The sequence below is a fragment of the Portunus trituberculatus genome, chromosome 13 (assembly GCF_017591435.1).
Source record: "Portunus trituberculatus isolate SZX2019 chromosome 13, ASM1759143v1, whole genome shotgun sequence".
In the NCBI taxonomy this organism is placed as follows: domain Eukaryota; kingdom Metazoa; phylum Arthropoda; class Malacostraca; order Decapoda; family Portunidae; genus Portunus; species Portunus trituberculatus.
In genome coordinates this window covers 10,559,959-10,579,819 of record NC_059267.1, presented here as the reverse complement: position 1 = coordinate 10,579,819, position 19,861 = coordinate 10,559,959, and the positions used below count along the sequence as shown (strand labels likewise).

The 19,861-nt window shown below is 39.2% G+C and overlaps 2 protein-coding genes across 4 annotated transcripts in view; one reads left to right on the top strand and one right to left on the bottom strand.

Moving 5' to 3' along the window:
- The window catches only part of LOC123503319 (TBC1 domain family member 2B-like), a 71,988-nt gene that overhangs the window by 13,137 nt on the left and 38,990 nt on the right, over nucleotides 1-19,861 (top strand). The window contains exons 15-16 of the mRNA XM_045252999.1: nucleotides 396-572; nucleotides 1,252-1,386. Of these exons, the coding sequence (XP_045108934.1) occupies nucleotides 396-572; nucleotides 1,252-1,386 (312 nt within the window). The remainder of the gene's footprint in view (nucleotides 1-395; nucleotides 573-1,251; nucleotides 1,387-19,861) is intronic.
- Nucleotides 3,939-19,861, bottom strand: part of LOC123503322 (LIM domain-containing protein A-like) — a 42,172-nt gene continuing 26,249 nt past the window's right edge. Inside the window, exons 2-5 of one of the 3 annotated variants that reach the window (XM_045253005.1) lie at nucleotides 16,782-16,869; nucleotides 14,220-14,386; nucleotides 6,969-7,187; nucleotides 3,939-5,406 (exon numbers count right to left, since the gene is read on the bottom strand). In XM_045253005.1, coding sequence (XP_045108940.1) covers nucleotides 5,095-5,406; nucleotides 6,969-7,187; nucleotides 14,220-14,386; nucleotides 16,782-16,869 — 786 coding nt within the window. In that variant the 3' untranslated portion in view covers nucleotides 3,939-5,094. Of the gene's footprint in view, nucleotides 5,407-6,968; nucleotides 7,191-14,219; nucleotides 14,387-16,781; nucleotides 16,870-19,861 lie in introns of all 3 variants that reach the window. The other 2 variants (XM_045253004.1, XM_045253006.1) reach the window with 2 other exon arrangements.

Genomic DNA, 19,861 nt, shown 5'->3' with positions numbered 1-19,861 from the left:
GTCAGTTGTGATTTTGTTCTTGCTTGAATCTAATGTTACAAGTGAAAATCTATACTTTTATCTGAAATTTCTGTTTGTTTATAGCTTGTCAAAATTTTATTACCTCTTTTTCTTACTCCTATCTCTGTTATATTTATTTTTTTCATTTTCTGGTATATCTTCTCTTCTTTTTCTGCCATTTTTCTGGGTTTTTTTTGTCAACTTCCATTTCTGCCACTGATACAGTTTTATTTGCCTATTTTCCCATTTTTGTCAGTGGCATCCTTTTGTTCTTTTACTCTTCCATTTCTGCACTGACATAACTGTTTTTACTACTTCACTTCCTTTACCTCTAGTCACCTTTTGTGTATCCTTCCCTCTTCTTACAAGGCTAATCTAGTCTATGTGTCCCTCAGAGAGTCCTAAAAGATCTGGTTGCTGAAAAACTCCCAAGATTGAACAGCCACCTCACTCGTCATGGCCTTGACTTCTCCCTCTTCACCTTCAACTGGTTCCTGTGTGTGTACATTGACATCATCCCACCCATCACCTACCTCACCATCTGGGACTCCTTCCTGTATGAGGGATCCAAGGTACTTCATTCATTGATTCTAGTTTTAGTTTGTCTTTTAGGTTGCTAGTTCATTATTTGTTTATTCAATGTTCTTTCAAGTGGACTGATCTTTTTTTATGTAAGAGGGGGAAATGTGGTCAAGGGTAACAAAAATTATTAAAGAAAAGGTCCTCTTGGATGCCAGTTCCTGAGCAAGTTTGAGAGAGTTACCCAAAAGATTTTATTTTTTATTTTATGTAAGAGGGAGAATTGCCAAGGGCAAAAATATATAAGATAAAGAAAGGCCCACTGGCATTACAGTCTCCATAAAAGATATGAAAGAATTAGTCAAAAGCCTGGGACAAATGTCTTGACACCTCTCTCTTAAAAGAAGTTAGGTCGTAGAAATGGGATATATGTCGTAAAACCTCCCTCTTAAATGAGTTCAGGTCATAGGAAGGAGGAAATACAGAAGCAGGCAGGGAGTTCCATAGTTTACCAGAGAAAGGAAAGAATGAATGAGAGTATTAGTTAACTTTTGCATTAGAGAGGTGGACAGAATAGGAGTGAGAGAAAGCAGGTCTTGTACAGCGAGACCACAGGAGGAGGGAAACATGCAGTTCACAAGACTAGACAAAAAGATTGTTAGTTTATGAGTTGGCTATTTATTATTCTTTTAAGTGGACTAATATACTTTACTCTCATCCCTTTTGTTTCAGGTTCTGTTCCGATATGCACTGGCAATCTTCAAGCTGTGCGAGGAGGGAATACTTGAGCGTGCCGACTACATGGAGATCTTCAACTACCTCCGCTCAGTGCCGGCTCCCATCACTGACATCCCAAAGCTGCAGGAGGTGAGTATGTGTGTGTGTGTGTGGTGCCTAATGTCCTGTTCTGTGGTGTCCTGGTCCTTGTTTGTCTGTTGTGGTCTTTAATGTTTGTGCGTGTTTCATTTTGAGGTTGTTGTTTCCTTGTCTGTTTGTGTGTTTTGGTGGGAGTGTTATGTCTTGAGAGAGAGAGAGAGAGAGAGAGAGAGAGAGAGAGAGAGAGAGAGAGAGAGAGAGGTTAAAATCATAAAATTGATAAACACAAGTAAGGACATTCTCTCTCTCTCTCTCTCTCTCTCTCTCTCTCTCTCTCTCTCTCTCTCTCCTGGTGTTTTTTAAGTGCATTCATTTAGCCAGATTGTTGTCTCTCAAGTGTTATTGTATAGCTAGTACTAGTTTCTTGCTGTCTGGTTGTGTTGTGGTTGTTTTGTGGTTTACTGTTGACTGTTTGTTGTGTCTGTATTACTAAGTGTTGGCTGGGCTTGTTTGTTTACTTTGGTAAGGGTTGTGTATGCATTATTTGTTGTCTGTGTGTTTGCCAATTTTTTTTTTTAAGGTTGTGGTATTCATGTGTTGCTTTTATCTGTAAGTTTTATTGGAGGATATTGTTTTGGTTACCTTGGGTTTGTCGATGTTGTGTTTACTTAGTTGCATTCTACAAGCTGGTAAGTAGTGCAGAGGAGAGTAAAAATATTGAAGGAGTAAGATGTGAGGAGGAATAGGAAATGTGTTGTTAACCCCTTCAGTACTGGGATGCATTTTTACCTTGAGTTTTGGGTGTGATTAGATGATTTTATTGACATTAGGAAGGGTCTATGGAGGTCAGAAGGTTAATGGCCACAATCTTCTCTATTTTAATTCCCACACATGAGTTTCTTAAGCTGTATAAAATCACCAAATAGTAAGTAGAATAAATATGAAAACCTGGTACCGAAGGGGTTGATGGTTCAGATCATTTTCACTATCATTCTTGTTATTTTGTGCTTTCCATGATTTATTTTGGTGTACTTTCCTTTTTTTTTTTTACATAGCACTGTGATCCTTAGTGAACTTTGTATAGTGCAGTACTTAATGTTTCCTATTTTTTATAAGGAAAGGTTCTTAGTTTTCTTCTCTTATTTTTTGTCACTATATGATCTTGCATTTTATTTCATCACTTTCCTTTCCTTGGTTCCTTTTCCTTTTCTTGCTGTTTTCTTTCCTTTCCTTGGTTTTTCTTTCCTTGGTTTTCTCTTTCCTTTCCCTGGTTTTCTCTTTCCTTTCCTTGGTTTTCTCTTTCCTTTCCTTAGTTTCTCCTTTTCCTCTCCTTCCTCTTACAAAGTTAAGGAGTGAATGAGACAGCTAATGTATTGAAAGACTTTATTGCTCCAAAACTTTTGACGTGAGAGAGCTGAAAGTGAATTGAACCCAGAGCGCAGTGCTGCAGAGGACAGGAGCATCAGGAGGGAGGGGGGAGGCAGGCTGGTACTGAGCTTTTAATGCAGCGGGAAATACAAATCAATAAGAATACCCCTCACTTGTACCCACCATGAGCCTTCTGTTGGCAGCATAGAATTACACACAAGCAACACCACATACACTGCGGTGAACACACAGAGACCTGTCCTTAATTCTAGTTGCCAGTGGCCGTTGACTTAGCACTTTATAGGACACTGGCTTGAGAGAGGTAAAAGTTGAATGCCTTAAATTTCCCAGGTGAATTTAAGCTTCTAAAGAGTCTGAATGTTGAGTAAATGTAACAAGTTTATGTTCCATGTTTGGGTGTGATGGAAGGCGTCAGGGGAGGGTTGAGTCAAGAAAGAGGCAGGAGGTTGTCTTCTCTATGAAAAAACAACAGCAGGGGGGGATCAGGGCACCAAGCCTTAATTGAACAGCAGAGGAGGGGCAGGCATTGTCTTGATTCAAACACTAGCACAGATGAAGCTGAGGCTGGATAATAATGATAATATACAGTACACACACCCACACATCAAGTGGATAGCTGTCCATCCTACAGCTAAGCTAATATACTGGGTTATCCAAGTCTCCCACTAACTATTTCAATTTCCCACTGAGGAGCCAAGGCAGGTGGAGAACATTTGTTGTGCCCTGGAACTGACTGCCTCTTGTTTATGTGTTGTGGAGTTTGGCTACTTCATTTTGAATTACTTGTGTATTTCTGTCCCCATTTTGAAAGCCATCTACATCACCTCTTATTCTTATCTCTCTCTCTCTCTCTCTCTCTCTCTCTCTCTCTCTCTCTCTCTCTCTCTCTCTCTCTCTCTCTCTCTCTCTCTCTCTCTCTCTCTCTCTCTCTCTCTCTCTCTCTCTCTCTCTCTCTCTCTCTCTCTCTCTCTCTCTCTCTCTCTCTCTCTCTCTGCCATATATATAATGATGACTTCCTGGACAATGTTCCAGTTATAACAATGTTCAAAAGACACACATTTTTTCTTTCTCTGGTATAAGTAAAGATGATTTTTTATATACTTTTTTGTAATTTGCTTCTTTTTTCACTTCTTATGATTAGTTAACTTTCAAGACAGAGTTAGATTTTTTTATTATGATTTTCCTTGGCAAATTATTTTCCTTGGCAAATTATGTCTCTCTCTCTCTCTCTCTCTCTCTCTCTCTCTCTCTCTCTCTCTCTCTCTCTCTCTCTCTCTCTCTCTCTCTCTCTCTCTCTCTCTCTCTCTCTCTCTCTCTCTCTCATCCCTACCCTAAAGATTACCGCTGAGAGATTTGAAATACAGTAATTCATGATTAGCGGTACTATGGCTGGTGTACAGTACATAACTACAGTACTTTTATTTCTTCCTCTCTCTCATTCACTCTAATTCCTGTCTATCATATATTTATTGAGAAAAAAAAAGCATACTGGTTTGGCGGGGATAATGGAATAGTAATATATATAATTAGTGTAAGTAGTTATTAGCCATTAATCACATATTTAGTAGTTACTTGGAATGCTACGTACTTACTCGCTTATGTATGCAAGGTTAGGTTTGTAGGAGAATATAAATATCGATTATACAGGAGTTTTACGTGTGTGTATTTGTATACATATAAAAGTGCGTTATGCTTCCTCTAGTGTATTGGTAAGTTGAGGTGTACCATTCGCAGCCTCGGTTCGTGATTGTGTTGATGCATAGCTGACTGGCGGGGAATGATTCTCTTGTTTAATTCTATAGGTGAAGTAAATCAGCAAATTGCTCCTGTACTTTTAGCATATGAGAAATTATTGGTAATACTGTTCTTCCTTCTATAAAACACAGGGTAATATGTATGTACTATATAGATTATTTCTAGACAGTCTTCTAACTTTGTTTTTAAAAGTACCCAAGTATTGGTAATAAGCTTGTGTGTGTGTGTGTGTGTGTGTGTGTGTGTGTGTGTGTGTGTGTGTGTGTGTGTGTGTGTGTAAATGATGAGCAATCATATTAATACTGTTGGCAAAGTTAATACTGTCTTTTGTGATGTTGCCTTGACTTTTGGTGATAACTTATATTTTGTACGAGAACACTTTTTTTTTTTTTAACAAAAAATAAACCAATTAAATCCTGTGTATATGTATGCATGTGTGTGTGTGTGTGTGTGTGTGTGTGTGTGTGTGTGTGTGTGTGTAATGGCAGTCACAAAAACGTCTAAATACACAAGTCATCTCAAAATAAATAGCAATCCATCACCACGTACAACACCATCACAACTCCAAAACACTCACCACCATCACCACCATTATTCACCATGAGAACCTGGGCCTTAGAGTTGCCTGGCTGCGATGGCACGGTGGAGAGCCTTATTCCTCTTTTCCCTCCTCTCCCTCTTCTCCTTCACCTTGTCCTTGGCCTTCTCCTTGCGCATGTTCTTCTTCCACCCATGTTTCTTGGGGCTAAACTTCTTGGGGGCTTTGTGGGCCTTTCCCTTGTTGGCAGGGGCTCCAAGCTGGGCAGCAGGTGAGGGCTGGGCTGCGACAGGGGAGGCAGGGTGGTGCAGGGGTTTGTTTACCTTGTGGGCCTTTGAGGGACGTGGGGTGACGTGGATAAGATGCTCAGACTCCATTGGGATGCCGTCCTGGGAAGGGAGGAAGGCGTTGTTAGGGATGGCATGGGTGTGTGTATGGTTAGGTTAGGTTAGGTTAGGTCAGGTCATGTCATGTCATGTCAGGTAAGGTTATATCACCTACATACATACATGAGTTACTTCACTGCTTTCTGGATTTCAGCTTATATGAGAATTAGATGTTTCTATTATATGGGTTGAATTGCCTGGCTTTTCCAGAGTGTGAATGGCAAAAAAAGTTGTTTATATAATCTGATTTTAGATTTTAGCAGACTTTTTTTCTTTAATTCCATACCAGACTATTAGTCCAGCTGCCTTGGAATCTCATGCAGTGTGTTGGTATTGTAAATATTTGCCTTGACACATCTGCTGTTGATCAAAAAAGTCAGAAAAATGGGAGTGTTTTTGTATTTTGAATGTCCTGGAAAGTAGTGAAAATAACTCGTGCATTTTGTTTATGAAGGTGATAACGTTCAGCTGAGGAAGTTTAGTAATACATGGTAGATTTTATAATGGCTTTCTCTCAGCATGTTCAGAGTGCTGTGATAATTTCTATGCATAAGTAAAAAAAATCTCTGAATGTATACTTTTACCCAAGATTGAAAAAAAGAATAGGTAATGAATATAGATTACAATTCATTGATGACTATGAAGACAGTCAATGGTGCTTTTAAAAGATTTGATATGGAACTGTTGAGACCTGAAGGGCAGAGGAAAAAAATGGGAAACAAAGAGGAAATTCACACTTTGGTTTCATTATAATATGTAAAAGATTGCAAAGTCGAGTAGTGATACTTTTAACCCCTTCAGTACCACAATACATTTTCATATTCATTCTGGTTAGTATTTGGTGATTTGATACAGCTACAGAAACTTATGTTGGGATTAAAATAGTAAAGACTCTTGCCATTAATCTTTTGACCACCATTGACCCTTCCTAATTCAAATAAATTTGTCTAATCTTGCTAAAAAAAAATCATGGTAAAAATGCGTCCCAGTAATGAAGGGGTCAAATTGTTATATGGGCCTTAAACTTCCAAAGGGCAGAAGAAAGTGAAAGGCAAGGAGAAAAATCACACTTAAGCCATTTCCATGACCTCAATGCACACTGAAAGGTCACAAGCTTAGTATTACGTCACACTGCAAATACAACAACAGGAAAGGGGTGTGGGAGGTGCAGGGAAAAAAAAATAATAGGAATGATACAAATGACTACAGTAGAGAAATGGGGCGTCCTGAAAATATAAAAGTTAGTAGTAGTAGTGCAATATGGTAGTTCAGAATAAGATATGCTATGAACACGTTACATATAAAGCAAAAACAAAGAAAACGAAAATAAAATAAAACTAAAGCAAAATCCGCAAAAAATAGACGCTGATAAAAATGTGTAAACGGACGAGAGAAAAAGAAACTAAAAAAAGATAATAAAAAAAAACATCTAAAAATGTACGAAGGGTTAGTAGGAACAAGGATTCTCTCTCTCTCTCTCTCTCTCTCTCTCTCTCTCTCTCTCTCTCTCTCTCTCTCTCTCTCTCTCTCTCTCTCTCTCTCTGACAAGCACACTGACAGCTTACCACCTTTGTCTTCGTGTTGTTATTGTTGTCACTATTGTTTGGGGAGCCGGGGGTGGTGGAGGAGGGGGCAGGGGAGGAGGAGGCGGAGGAAGAGGAGGAGGAGGAGGAAGAGGAGGGGACCTGCGGGGTGCGGTTGGTCAGTAAGTGGGTATTGTCACCACTTGGCACGCGGTTAGTCAGCAGGTGGTGTTTCCCTGCTGTGGTGGCCTCCCTCACCCACTGCTGAAGGTGGAGGGAAGAAGGGAGGAGTGGAGGGGAGGGAGGGAGGGTGGGAGGGAGGGAGAGAAGTAATCGTGAGTGTTTTTTTTTTTTTTTTGACATTTCTCATTAGTTAATGTTGCTATTGTTTTTTTTATTTATTGTTATTTTGTTCTCTTTCTCTACTTTAGCATTTCATCTTTGGGCTGTGTGTGTGTGTGTGTGTGTGTGTGTGTGTGTGTGTGTGTGTGTGTGTGTGTGTGTGTGAGAGGGAAAAGAAAAAAGAAGAGAAAGAAATGTAGAAAGCTTACGAATGATTATGAATTTAGGTGGAAGAGAAAGAAAAGAAGAAAATGAGTAAGGTTTATGAATAGAAGCAAGAATCATACAGAGCACGGGGCCTCTTGTCGGGAAATTCGTGGAAATAAAAGAAAAGAAAGAAAAAGATCACAGAAATACAAATAAGTCTAATTGTAAAAAAGGAAAAAAAATGTTGAGAAAAGTTTATTCGTAATAATTAAAAAATGTCGTTATAAAACAATCCTGGAGGAAGAATTCATGGACAAGGGCGTTGCAGTGTGCTGAGGTGCCTGGTAACTGTAGTGCGTGGCCGCAGCACTAAGAGAAAACACCTACTTCAATGATGATGATGATGATGATGATAATAATAGTAATAATAATAATAATAATAATAATAATAATAATAGTTATAATAATAATGATAATAATGATGACAGTAATAATAATAATAATAATGATAATAATGATGGTAGTAATAATAATTTCTTTCTCACCCGGGGGCATACTCTACGAATTAGCATAAAAAAAATTTTGTAATATGTGCAAAAAATGAACGAAATGCAAATATGTTAAAAATATTAAAGAAAAATAATTTAATCAAGGGTGTAGTTTAAGTAATAATAATAATAATAATAATGATAATTATAATAATAACATTAACAATAATAATAATAATGATAATAATAATAATAATAATAATAATAATAATAATAATAATAATAATAATAATAATATACAAAGGTGTCCTGTATTATCAAATGGTTTCTCAGCACGTCAGGACTGTTTTCAAAGGCCACTGAGATGCTTACACTGGTTCACCTAGATGCTTTTCCCTGTCATAACGCCAATACCTTGTTAGACTATTACCTAAATTATGAAAACACCCGTCAAGATCCCATAAACTCCCTCTTCATTCGTAATTATGTTAAACCATTACTAGAATCACGAAAATACCCTTAAAGAACACACACTGTTTTGAGAATTTTTTAGTTTGAGGTTACCGAAAAAAAATGAATATACGATGGTTTTAAATCTTCACCAAATGGTTCTTGACTTGTCTTCAACACCGTAGAGAGAGAGAGAGAGAGAGAGAGAGAGAGAGAGAGAGAGAGAGAGAGATGGAAGTGCTTGGTGTGGGGTCATTTAGTATAATTTTGTTTTTGCAAACGAGAAAATAATGTTTAATAGGAGCAGTAGCAAAAACGCTATTATTATTATTATTATTATTATTATTATTATTATTAGTAGTAGTAGTAGTAGTAGTAGTAGTAGTAGTAGTAGTAGTAGTAGTAGTAGTAGTAGTAGTAGTAGTAGTAGTAGTTTACTACTACTACTACTACTACTACTACTACTACTACTACTACTACTACTACTACTACTACTACTACTACTACTACTACAGCTGAACGAACGACGAACGAAATAGAAAATTATAATGATAATCTAAAAAAAACTTGAACGTATATATATGGAAGGAGGAGGAGGAGGAGAGGTCCTTCATATTGTTAAAAAGTGAGGAGTGGAAAAGATTGAAGAAAGAGAATAGGAAAGAGGAGTTAACTAGTCATTCTGTGCGAGAGGAGGATTAAGAGGTGGAGGAGGAGGAGGGAAGAAGATTAGGGTCAAGGAGAGACCGTAAGGAGCTGAGAGGGATTTTAAAGAGAGAGAGAGAGAGAGAGAGAGAGAGAGAGAGAGAGAGAGAGAGAGAGAGAGAGAGAGAGACTTAGACTAAGTTTAGAGCGATAGAACGAGAAAGGAATAAAAAAGGATAAAAAAAAAGATATGACGAGGCGTAAGCGGGAAGGACGCTAAGACGAAAACAAGAGACGGTCATAACTGAAGCATAAACAAACACGGCTCACGAAAGCAAGGCCATCAAAGTCAAGAACTCAAGCACAAAATCTCACTGTAAGGTCAACTGATGGACTTAATTAAGACACTGGGGGTGGGTGGTGCGCGGCTCACTGTGGCGTCTCTTTGCTGTTTGTAAAGGGTTCGAATCCTCCTCACAGTTCGGTCTTGGTGGGATCGCAAAGATAAACAAAGGAAGAGGATATTTTCGTCTAGTTTCGAAACGTGTTGGACTGGAAACTAACGGTGTATTTTTACGGACTCTTGACGTGTAACGTAGCATTGCAAGAGTCTATTATAAGAAATGCATGGAAAAAAAAAGAAAGAAGCTGAAAACTGGTAACTGTTTTGTCAACGTAGAAAACTTAATCCGTAGGTAAAATAAAAAAAAAAAAAGACTGACACTCGCTGTTTTGCATTATCGTTACTCTTGCTTCGAACACCTTATAGATTTCTCAGTAATATGTACATGTATTTAAATGTTTTTTTTTTTTTTATGCCATGTGGACTTTTCATGGGCTAAAGGGGATGCTTTTTAAGGACCTCTTATCTCAAAAGCCCACCCGCTAGGAAACCGTTGCTCTGAGTGAGAAATACTACACCTACACTCAGACCGTGACAGCATTCGAACCCGTGTGCTTGGAGACCCCTCGGACCCCAAAGCACGCATGATTCCACTGTACCACGGCGGTTATAGAGCAAAAAAAGTTCTTGATAAACCAATGTATATTTAAATGATTACACATGACGCAAGAAGAGGTTTATGGGTGCAGTGAAAGACGAGATGCTTGTAATGAATGTGACAAGGAAATGCATGGATCGGAGTGCGTGGGAGAAGGCTGATCCACCGTGGTGAGCCTTAAGGGGGATGACAGTCTAATGGAGAGGGAGAAGCACTGGTGTCTGGCTCGCTTCCCTGGCCAGTCTCTCTGTCTTTACTTTAAATATACGATTTTCTAATAACTGTTTAATCATCAGCATTTGTTTTTCCTTTTTTTGTGTGTGTTTTCTCAGCCACTCCCGGAATGAAGATGAAATAATTGGTGGCAGCGGTGGGATACATGTAAAAGCAAGGAAGCTGGCAGTGCGCAAGGCTAACACAACCGTATCACCCAAATATGAGTAATCTAGTATCTTAGTGCATAGTTTCTCGCACGTTTCAAAGCCAGACAGTCATGTTTAGACCAATCAGGGAATGGGAGCAGCAGTTGCCGGCTGTGTTATCGTGTTTGCATGTCCTCACTGACTGAATTACTGAGACAGGCTTCGTGACACACACTGTAATCAAGGTATTCATTAAATATTCATACTTTCAGTGTTAAATAAAAATACCGCTGTGGTGGGCAGTTTTATGAATGCATTGATACTATTTGATAATTTTTTTCATATTGCATTGCTAAAAAAGAAAGGATAGATAAAGGTATTCAGAAATAAATAAAAAAAGAGGCCACATATAAAGAATATTTTCCCAGTATCGCTAAAATAAATAGCGGCGTGGCAATATTTTTTTCAAAGCCTCGCAAAAAAATAAAAAAATATGAAAAGCAAATAATAAAGAAAACACCGGGAAAGATTAAATATTTTTCCATCCTCGCTGAATAAACTCTTTGCAACATTTATTCTAAAACTAAAAAACAAAAAAGCAAAAAAAAACATGTTGGGTCTTTTCTCGTCAGCACTACAGTGAAGGCTTTACTTGAGTGTTACACATTGAAAACGAAACCACAGCGACACCACCACCACCACCACCACCACCACCACCACCACCACCACCATCACCACCATCACCACAAATGCTGTACTGAGAAATCGCTATTTTTATGTAATTTTCCGAGAGAGAGAGACAGAGACAGACAGACAGACAGACAGAATAAAAACATGGTAAAGGAGAAGCAACAGTGCAAAGTTATGATACGAAAAACAGCAGCAATAATAATAATAATAATAATAATAATAATAATAATAATAATAATGATGATAATACAGGAGTAGGAAGGTGAGTTCATTCCCGACTAGTTTCGCTGATGTTTCTTCTGATGTTTTCTCTTCATCTCCCCCTACAATAATAATAATAATAATAATAATAATAATAATAATGATAATAGTAATAATAATGATAAAAGCAACAACAACAACAATATTGACAAAAGGTGTCATAGAGGTGGTTTCCAAGATGACGTCCTTGCAGTCCTCCCACATGACACCAGAAAGACGGGTTAGATGCAAGGAATGTGGCGGGACGGGCCGCTCTGGAAGGGAAGGGAGCGATGGGAAGGGAACGGTGAAGGGAACGCTGAAGGAAAGGGACACGTGGGGCGAAAAGGGAAAGAGAACCGGATTGCTTATTGTGTGCTATCTGATCCTCTATGAACGATACTGATTTCATTACTTTTTTTTTTCATTGTTGTTGTTTTTATAGTGTTGAGTGGCAAGGGAAGGTGAGTGAAGGCAAGGGACACACGTGGGCGAAAGAGAATCAGATTACTTATTGTATGCTATTGGATCCTCTATGAACGATGCTTTTTTTCATTGTTGGTTTTGATCGTGTTGAGTGGCAAGGGAAGGTGAGTGAAGGCAAGGGACGTAAGTGGGCGAAAGAGAACCAGATTACTTATTGTGTGCTATTGGATCCTCTATGAACGATGTTTTTTTTTCATTGTTGTTGGTTTTGATCGTGTTGAGTGGCAAGAGAAGGTTTGAGTGAAGGCAAGGGACGCAAGTGGGCGAAAGAGTAAAAGCCATGAACCAGATTGCTTATATAATTGTGTGGTATTCGATCCTTTATGAACGATATTTATTCCATTACTTTTTTTAATTGTTGTTGTTGTTTTTGTTAGTGTTGAGTGGCAAGGGAAGGTGAGTGAAGGCAAGGGACGCAAGTGGGCGAAAGATAATCGAATTCCTTATAAATATATTGTGTGGTATTCCATCCTCTATGAACTATATTTACTCCATTACTTTTTTGTCACTGTTGTTGTTTTTGCTAGTGACAAGGGGAGATACACGGGTGAAAGAGAGAAGGCATGAACCGGATTGCTTATATATTATGTGGTATTCGATCCTCTATGACGCTTATTTGATTTTTTCCGTTTTTTTATTGTTGTTTTTGTTGGTTAGTGTTGAGTTACACGTGAATGAAGGAGAAAAGTCGTGCTTGTACCAGTTTGTTGTTGTTGTTGTTGTTATTATTATTATTATTATTATTATTATTATTATTATTATTATTATTATTATTATTGTTGTTGTTGTTTTTAATAAATAAATATTGTCAATACTCGTGAGGTTTCATGGTTTCTAACGCATGTAGAAAATTAAATAGAAGGGAAAGAAACGCAGAACGAGAGAGAGAGAGAGAGAGAGAGAGAGAGAGAGAGAGAGAGAGAGAGAGAGAGAGATAACAGTCCTTCACTAAAAGAAAAAAAAAAAAAAAATGTCCACCTTAACTTAAAACTCACACCTAATCTAATCTAACCTTAACCCAACCCTAACGCCACAAACGGGCCAATATTTTCACCACCCTTAAGAAACATCCTATCCTGGAGTAAGGGGTTGGCGTAACGATGTTTCTATCCCTGTGACTTCACCCATCCTTTACCTAACTACTCCTATTACATCCATTACTCTGCCTTCTTCTGTGACTTCCACCCATCCTTTACTGCTGTTACATCCATCCATTACCCTCCCTTCTCAATATTCTGCGCCCTTTCCTTTTTAAATTTGTATATCTCTCTATCTCTGTTTCCTCAATCTTCTGGATGGTACCCACTTTCCCTTTTTAAAATACATCACTCCGTCTATCTCACTCTTTGTTCTCAGTCTTGTGCGCTAACTGACCACGATGCTGCCCCACTTCTCTTTTTAAACCAGTGAATCCCTCTACCTCTGTTTTCTTTTTTTCTTTCTCTACTATATGACCACTATGTGCGTTTTCTCTTTTAAAATCAATCATTCACTCTATCTTACTCTACTTTCTCAATCTTGTGCGTTAAAGGACCACGATGTTGTGCCCATTCTCTTTTTAAGTCAATCAATCTTGCTGTTTCACTCTGTCTTAATCTTCTGCGCTAAATGACTACGTTGTTGTGCCCCTTCCCTTTTAAAATCAATCAATCGCTTTATCTTACTCTGTTTCTCAATTTTCTGCGCCATATGACCACGATGTTGTTGGCTTTCCCTTTTAAAAATATATCAATCTCACTCTTTGTTCTCAATCTCGTACGCTAAATGACCACGATGTTGCGGCCTCTTCCTTTTAAATCAGTGAATCTCTTTATCTCTGTTTCCTCAATTTTCTACGCCATATGACCACGTCGTTGCACGTTTTCCCTTATTTAGTTCACCATTCCATCAATTTTACTCTTGTTTTTAATCATCTGCGCCATTTGACCACAATATTACGGTATCTTTCCATTTTAAATCAGTTAATCTTCCTATTTCACTCTGTTTTAATCTTCAGCACTATATGACCACGTTGTTGCGTTCCTTCCCTTTCTAAAACAATTAATCCCTCTATCTTCCTCTGTTTTTTCAATCTTGTGAGCCATTTGATCTCGATATTGCATTGTCTTTCCATTTTAAATCAGTCAGTCCCTTATTAAATTCATTATTCCATCAACCTTACTCTTCGTTTTTTTAATCTGCGTCATTTGACGACGATATTGCGGTATCTGTCCATTTTAAATCAATCAATCTTCCTATTTCACTCTGTCTTAATCTTCAGCGCTATTATGACCACGTTGTTGCGCCCCTTCCCTTATTAAAGCAATCAATCCCTCTATCTCCCTGTCATAATCTTCTGCTCCATATGACCACGGTATTGCAGCGCCCTCCCTTTTTTAAATCCACACCTCACATACTCCCTCAAAACATCACTGAGTGGCACATAGATGTCGCTGTTTTTACCTTGTCGTCGTGCTTCTTCTCGATGTTGTGCTCGGTGATGTGCTGCAGGTGGAGGTCCTTCTTGATCTCGTGCTGTCCCTGGGCGGGGTTGGCAGGGGCGGCGGGGCGGCGGGCCTGAGCTTTCTTTCCGTGATGGGCGTCCGTCTTGTGGGGCTGCACGTGCTCACCTGCCCAAGGATACAGAGGACTCGTGTTTAGAATTTACTTCTTCAGTACTGGGACACATTTTTACCTTGAGATTTGTGTATGAATTTTTTTTTATACCTTGTGGGCTTTCCACGGGAATTTCTGGGCTAAAGGGATACTTTTTGTGGTACCTCCTATCTCAAAGCCCACCCGCTAGGAAACCGTTGCCCCGAGTGAGGAAGCTCAGCCTACACTCGGACCGTGGACAAGATTCGAACCCGTGCGCTTGGAGACCCCTCGGACCTCACGCATGGTTCCACTGTACCACGGCGGCCTTGACCATTTTGTTGACATTAGGAACGATCTATGGAAGTCAGAAGATTAATGACCACAGTCTTGACTAAATTAATCTCCCACATTACTTTCTGAAGCTGTGTAAAGTCACCAAATAGTAAGCAAAATGAATATGGGAACGCGTCATGGTACGGAAGAGGTTAAAAGCGTGTGTCTTGAGAATTCAGATGTGTCTTGAAAATTTAATGTTGTTGGTGTTTCAAATATAGATTGATTGAAGTTAATGAATGAGTGTGAAAAGTTTTAAGTTGCGCTTTTGAAATCTATAGAGAAGCTGGTTTAAGATTTTGAGTATGCGTGTTCAAAATTTAGAAGTGGGTTTTAAATTTAGATGCCTTTTTTGAAATTATTGTATGTGTTAGGAAATAGAAAACAGAAATTGGGGTTCAGAAATTAAATGCGTGTTCTGAATTTAGAGAAGTATTCAAAATAATTGCTTAAAAGTAATGGAGTTTGTATAAAATTTAGATAAGTATCAAAATTAATCTCTTCAGTATTGGGACGCATTTTTACCTTGAGTTTTGTGTGTGATTAGACCATTTTATTGACATTAGGAAGGGTCTATTGAGGTCAGAAGATTAATGGCCACTGTCTTCACTATTTTTAATCCCCCACGTAAGTTTCTGAAGCTGTATAAAATCACCAAACAAGCAGAGTGGATATGAAAACATGTCACGGTATAGAAGGAGTTAAAGTTACGTGTTTGAAATTTATGGACATGTGTATCAAAACTAAGGAATTGCATCTTTCTTTTATATGTAATGTTCTCAGTTTCTACATCTCCTCCTTGCCTTGCCTGAACTGTTTCAAGACAAGTATAAAGACACCTGTGAAGATCATGACGTTGGCACTCCTCTCAGATCATCTATCCCTGTTTTTTCTTCTTTGGGAACGGAAATATGAGTAAGCAGTTTTTTTTTCTATCACCTTACTTTTTTTTCTCTCCCTCTCTCCTTGGCAGTCCTCTCTATCACTTTAAGGAGAAATGTAAATAAGGTTGGCTGAGGATTACAAATGCTACTCGTATATCAATAAAAGCCACGCATTCAACGCCCTTTACAACAGTGCAGTGTGCTTCTGACGTGTGACATTCCTTCATAACTATTACTGATTTCCCGAGAACCACTCCTTGACAATATTAGAATCTTAGCCAAGTACAAGAACCTTCCCAAGAACCCTCCCGCCATTTGGTAGTACTCGTTTCCCTTTGCTGGAACCCCTTTCCTGAGACAACAGAACCCTCCTTGGTGCTAGAATTCTTTCCAAACTGCCAGAACCTTTCCTTAACACACTATAACCCTAACCAACTACAAGAACCTTCCCTCAGCTCTCAAAACATTTCATTAACACAATAGAACTCTCACCAAGGATAAGAACCCTTCCCGAAAGCACTAGAACCCTGACCAAATAGAAGAACCTTCCCTCAGCTCTTAGTACCTTTCAGTGACACAATAGAACCCTCGCTACGGATAAGAACCCCTCCCTAAGACACTAGAACCTTCTCTCGGCACTCAGAACTCGTCTCTGTGACATTTGAATCTTCCCAGCAAGCTCTAGAACCCTTCCCGAAAGACGAAAACATCCCCTTATGTACAAGAACCTTTTGCTAACTCTCAGTGGTCTCCCTTGTGGCACTAGAACCCTATCTCGAGGCTACCAGAACGCTGACAGAGAAAATAGAACCCTCCTCAAGTGTAAGAAGTTTTTCCATTCCTCAATACCCTCTTCTCTGACGCTAGAACCTTCTCCCCAAGCCATCAGAACACTCTCTTACCTCATAGAACGCTAACAGAGAAAACAGAACCCTCCCCAACTGCAAGAACTTTCTCCCAGTCCATAATACTTTTCCCTGTGACACTAGAACCTTCTCCACTTGCTACTAGAACCCAATGTTATCTCAGAATGTTAACAGAGAAAGTAGAACCCTTCCCTCAACCACAAGAACCTCCTCCTGGCTCTTAGTACTCTCCCCTATAACACTAGAACCCCAAGCTACCAGAACTCTATTACCTCACAGAACGCTAAGTATAGAATGTAGAACCGTCCTCTCGATATCAGGACTGGTGTGGATGTGATACTTACGGCGATGGTGGTCATGTTCCATCCGGTTCGTTAGTTTGTGTTCCCGTGTCCTCTTCGGCTGGTGGTTCCTCTTCCCCTCATTGTGGGGCTGTGGGGAGGGAAAAGAAGGGGTTACTGATAAGGAGACATGGAGGGAATGAGTGGTTTTATATGTTTATTGATCCATTTATTCATTTACTTGGTTGTTTTTATGCAAGATGGGCACTGGTCGGAAGCCACTAAAAAAATGGGTCCTTTTATGCACCAGTCCTCAACGTGAAGTTAAAAAGAATAACTGAAAATTGGAGTGTCTTGAAACCTTCCTCGTAAAAAAAGTAAATAAATAAGAAAAAAAAAGGCTCAGCTCAGATTCGTATTCAGAAACGCTGTACACTCTCAATACGACTGTTTTCCAAGGCCACAGAGGTGATTAGCGGAGTTTTCAAGAGTATTTCTGCCTCTAGAACCGTAAAACTCCTTAAAAAACGGTATTTTCTTTGACCACGACTATTTTCCAAGGCCACAGAGGTGATTAGCGGAGTTTTCTAGAATGTTTCTCCAGTTAATGATGTAAAAATATTGTCAATCTGCCTCCAGAACCTAAACACCTTAACCTTTTCATTTCATATTTATTTCGCTTACTATTTGGTGATTGCATACAGCTTCAGAAACTTATGTGTGGATTGAAAATAGTGAAGACTCTGGCCATTAATCTTCTGACCTCCATAAACCCTTCCTAATATAAATAAAATAATCAAATCGCACTCAAAACTCATGGTAAAAATTCGTCATGGTACTGATGGGGTTAAAAAAAAAAAAACTCGTGTGAATTTAAATGAATTGAAAGAGTGGAGGTGAATTACACAAGTGTTTGAGAATACAGAAGTAAGCAAGCAGTTCCAGAGTATACCAGAAAAAGGAGGAAAGATTATGAATACTGGTTAACTCTTGCATTAGAATGGTGGAGAGAGCTGGAGTGAGGAAAGTAGCAAGAGGAGGAGAGGCAAGGAGTTAGCAAAGTCAGAAGAGTAGTTAGCATGAAAATATTAGCGGAAGAAAGCAAGGGATGTAACACTACGATGAGAAAAGCTACAGAGAGACAGGTAGTGGGTGTGAAGGAGTTAGGAAAGTAGAAAGAGAAAGACAAGGAATTAACAAGGTCAGAAGAGCAGTTAGAATGAAAATAGCGGAAGAAAGCAAGGGATGTAACACTGCGATGATGAGAGAAGCTACAGACAAACAGTTAGTGGGCGTGCTGGAGTGAGGAAAGTAGCAAGAAGAGGAGAGACAAGGAGTTAGCAAGGTCAGAAGAGCAGTTAGAATGAAAATATTAGCGGAAGAAAGCAGGGGATACAACACTTTGGCGATGAGAGAAGCTACAGACAGTCAGGTAGTGAGTGTGATGGATTGAGGAGAGTAGAAAGAGGAGAGACAAGGAGTTAGCAAGGTCAGAAGAGCTGTTAGAATGAAAATATTAGCGGAAGATACCAAGAGATGCAACACTATGGCGATGAGAGAAGGTACAGACAGTCAGTTAGTGGGCGTGCTGGGGGAGTGATGGGGTGTGGGAGGAAAGAAGTCAGTGATGTGGTGTGGGTAGAGATACTTTAATGATGGGGTGTATGGGAGGGTAGAAAACGGTGAATGATGGGGTGTGGGGAGAGAAATTTTAGTGATGGGGTGTATGGTGAGGCTAGAAAATAGTAAATGATGGGATGTGGGGAGAGAAAATTTTAGTGATGGGGTGTATGAGGGGTAGGAGACGGTGACTGATGGGTTGTGGGGAGGGAAAAGGGTTCATGATGGGAGTGGTTGGAAAAAAAGAAGGTTTTAATGAAATAGTTTGTTGGCGAAAGGTGTTTTAATGATGGGTGATGTGGAGGTATGTGAAGATGGGGGTGTGGGTCCTCCTCCTCCTCCTCCTCCTCCTCCTCCTCCTCCTCCTCCTCTTCAGTAACTCATTAATTCAGTCGAGTTTTGATCTTAATGTGTCGAAACTTTTAATTAAGTGTTCCGCGGATAACGTTATAAAGAGAGAGAGAGAGAGAGAGAGAGAGAGAGAGAGAGAGAGAGAGAGAGAGAGAGAGAAAGGGTATCTTTAACTTTCCGTTTTTATTTCCTGATTCAATTCCTTCGATCTTTCCTTCGCTTTTCTTCACCGCCTCCTCCTCCTCCTCCTCCTCCTCCTCCTCCTCCTCCTCCTCCTCCTCCTCCTCCTCCTCCTCCTCTTCCTCCAATAATAAGTTAAGGGTCTTGGATCTGCTTGAAGATTATATCAAAACTTTGTTACCCTAACCCGATTGCTCTCTTCCTCCTTCCTTCCTTCCATCTCTCTCTCTCTCTCTCTCTCTCTCTCTCTCTCTCTCTCTCTCTCTCTCTCTCTCTGATATTTTCTCTCTTTTCTTTTATTCCATTCTTCCAAAACTCCAATTCATTCTTCATTAATTCCTTTTTTATGCTATTTTTTTTCTTCCTCCCCTCATTCATTTCTCTTTCATCTTTTCCTTTCTCGTCATCTTTCGTCATTATTTTTCCCTCTCCCTTCTCATTAAGTTTTATTTTCCTCCCATTTCCCTATTCCCTCTTTATTCCTTCCTTTCCTTCTCTTCCTTCGTTTCTCTCTCCTCTGAGCCTCTATTTATTTATTCCAATGTTTTGATGTCATTGTCGCGTCTTGTTCAGAGGAAAAAAATGATACGTGAAAATATTAAAATGAAAAAGATTAACGTTTTATTTATTTATTTATTTATTTTTTTATTTTTTATTTTTTTATTTTTTTTAGTTTACGGTTCGCTGTCAAATTAATGTCATGTTGAGAAAGTTGTACATATTTTTTGTATTTGTGTGTGTGTGTGTGTGTGTGTGTGTGTGTGTGTGTGTGTGTGTGTGTGTGTGTGTGTGTGTGTGTGTGTGTGTGTGTGTGTGTGTGTGTGCGCTTTCTAATGATTCCTTCACCTCTCTCTCTCTCTCTCTCTCTCTCTCTCTCTCTCTCTCTCTCTCTCTCTCTCTCTCTCTCTCTCTCTCTCTCTCTCTCTCTCTCTCTCTCTCTCTCTCTCTCTCTCTCTCTCTCTCTCTCTCTCTCTCTCTCTCTCTCTCTCTTC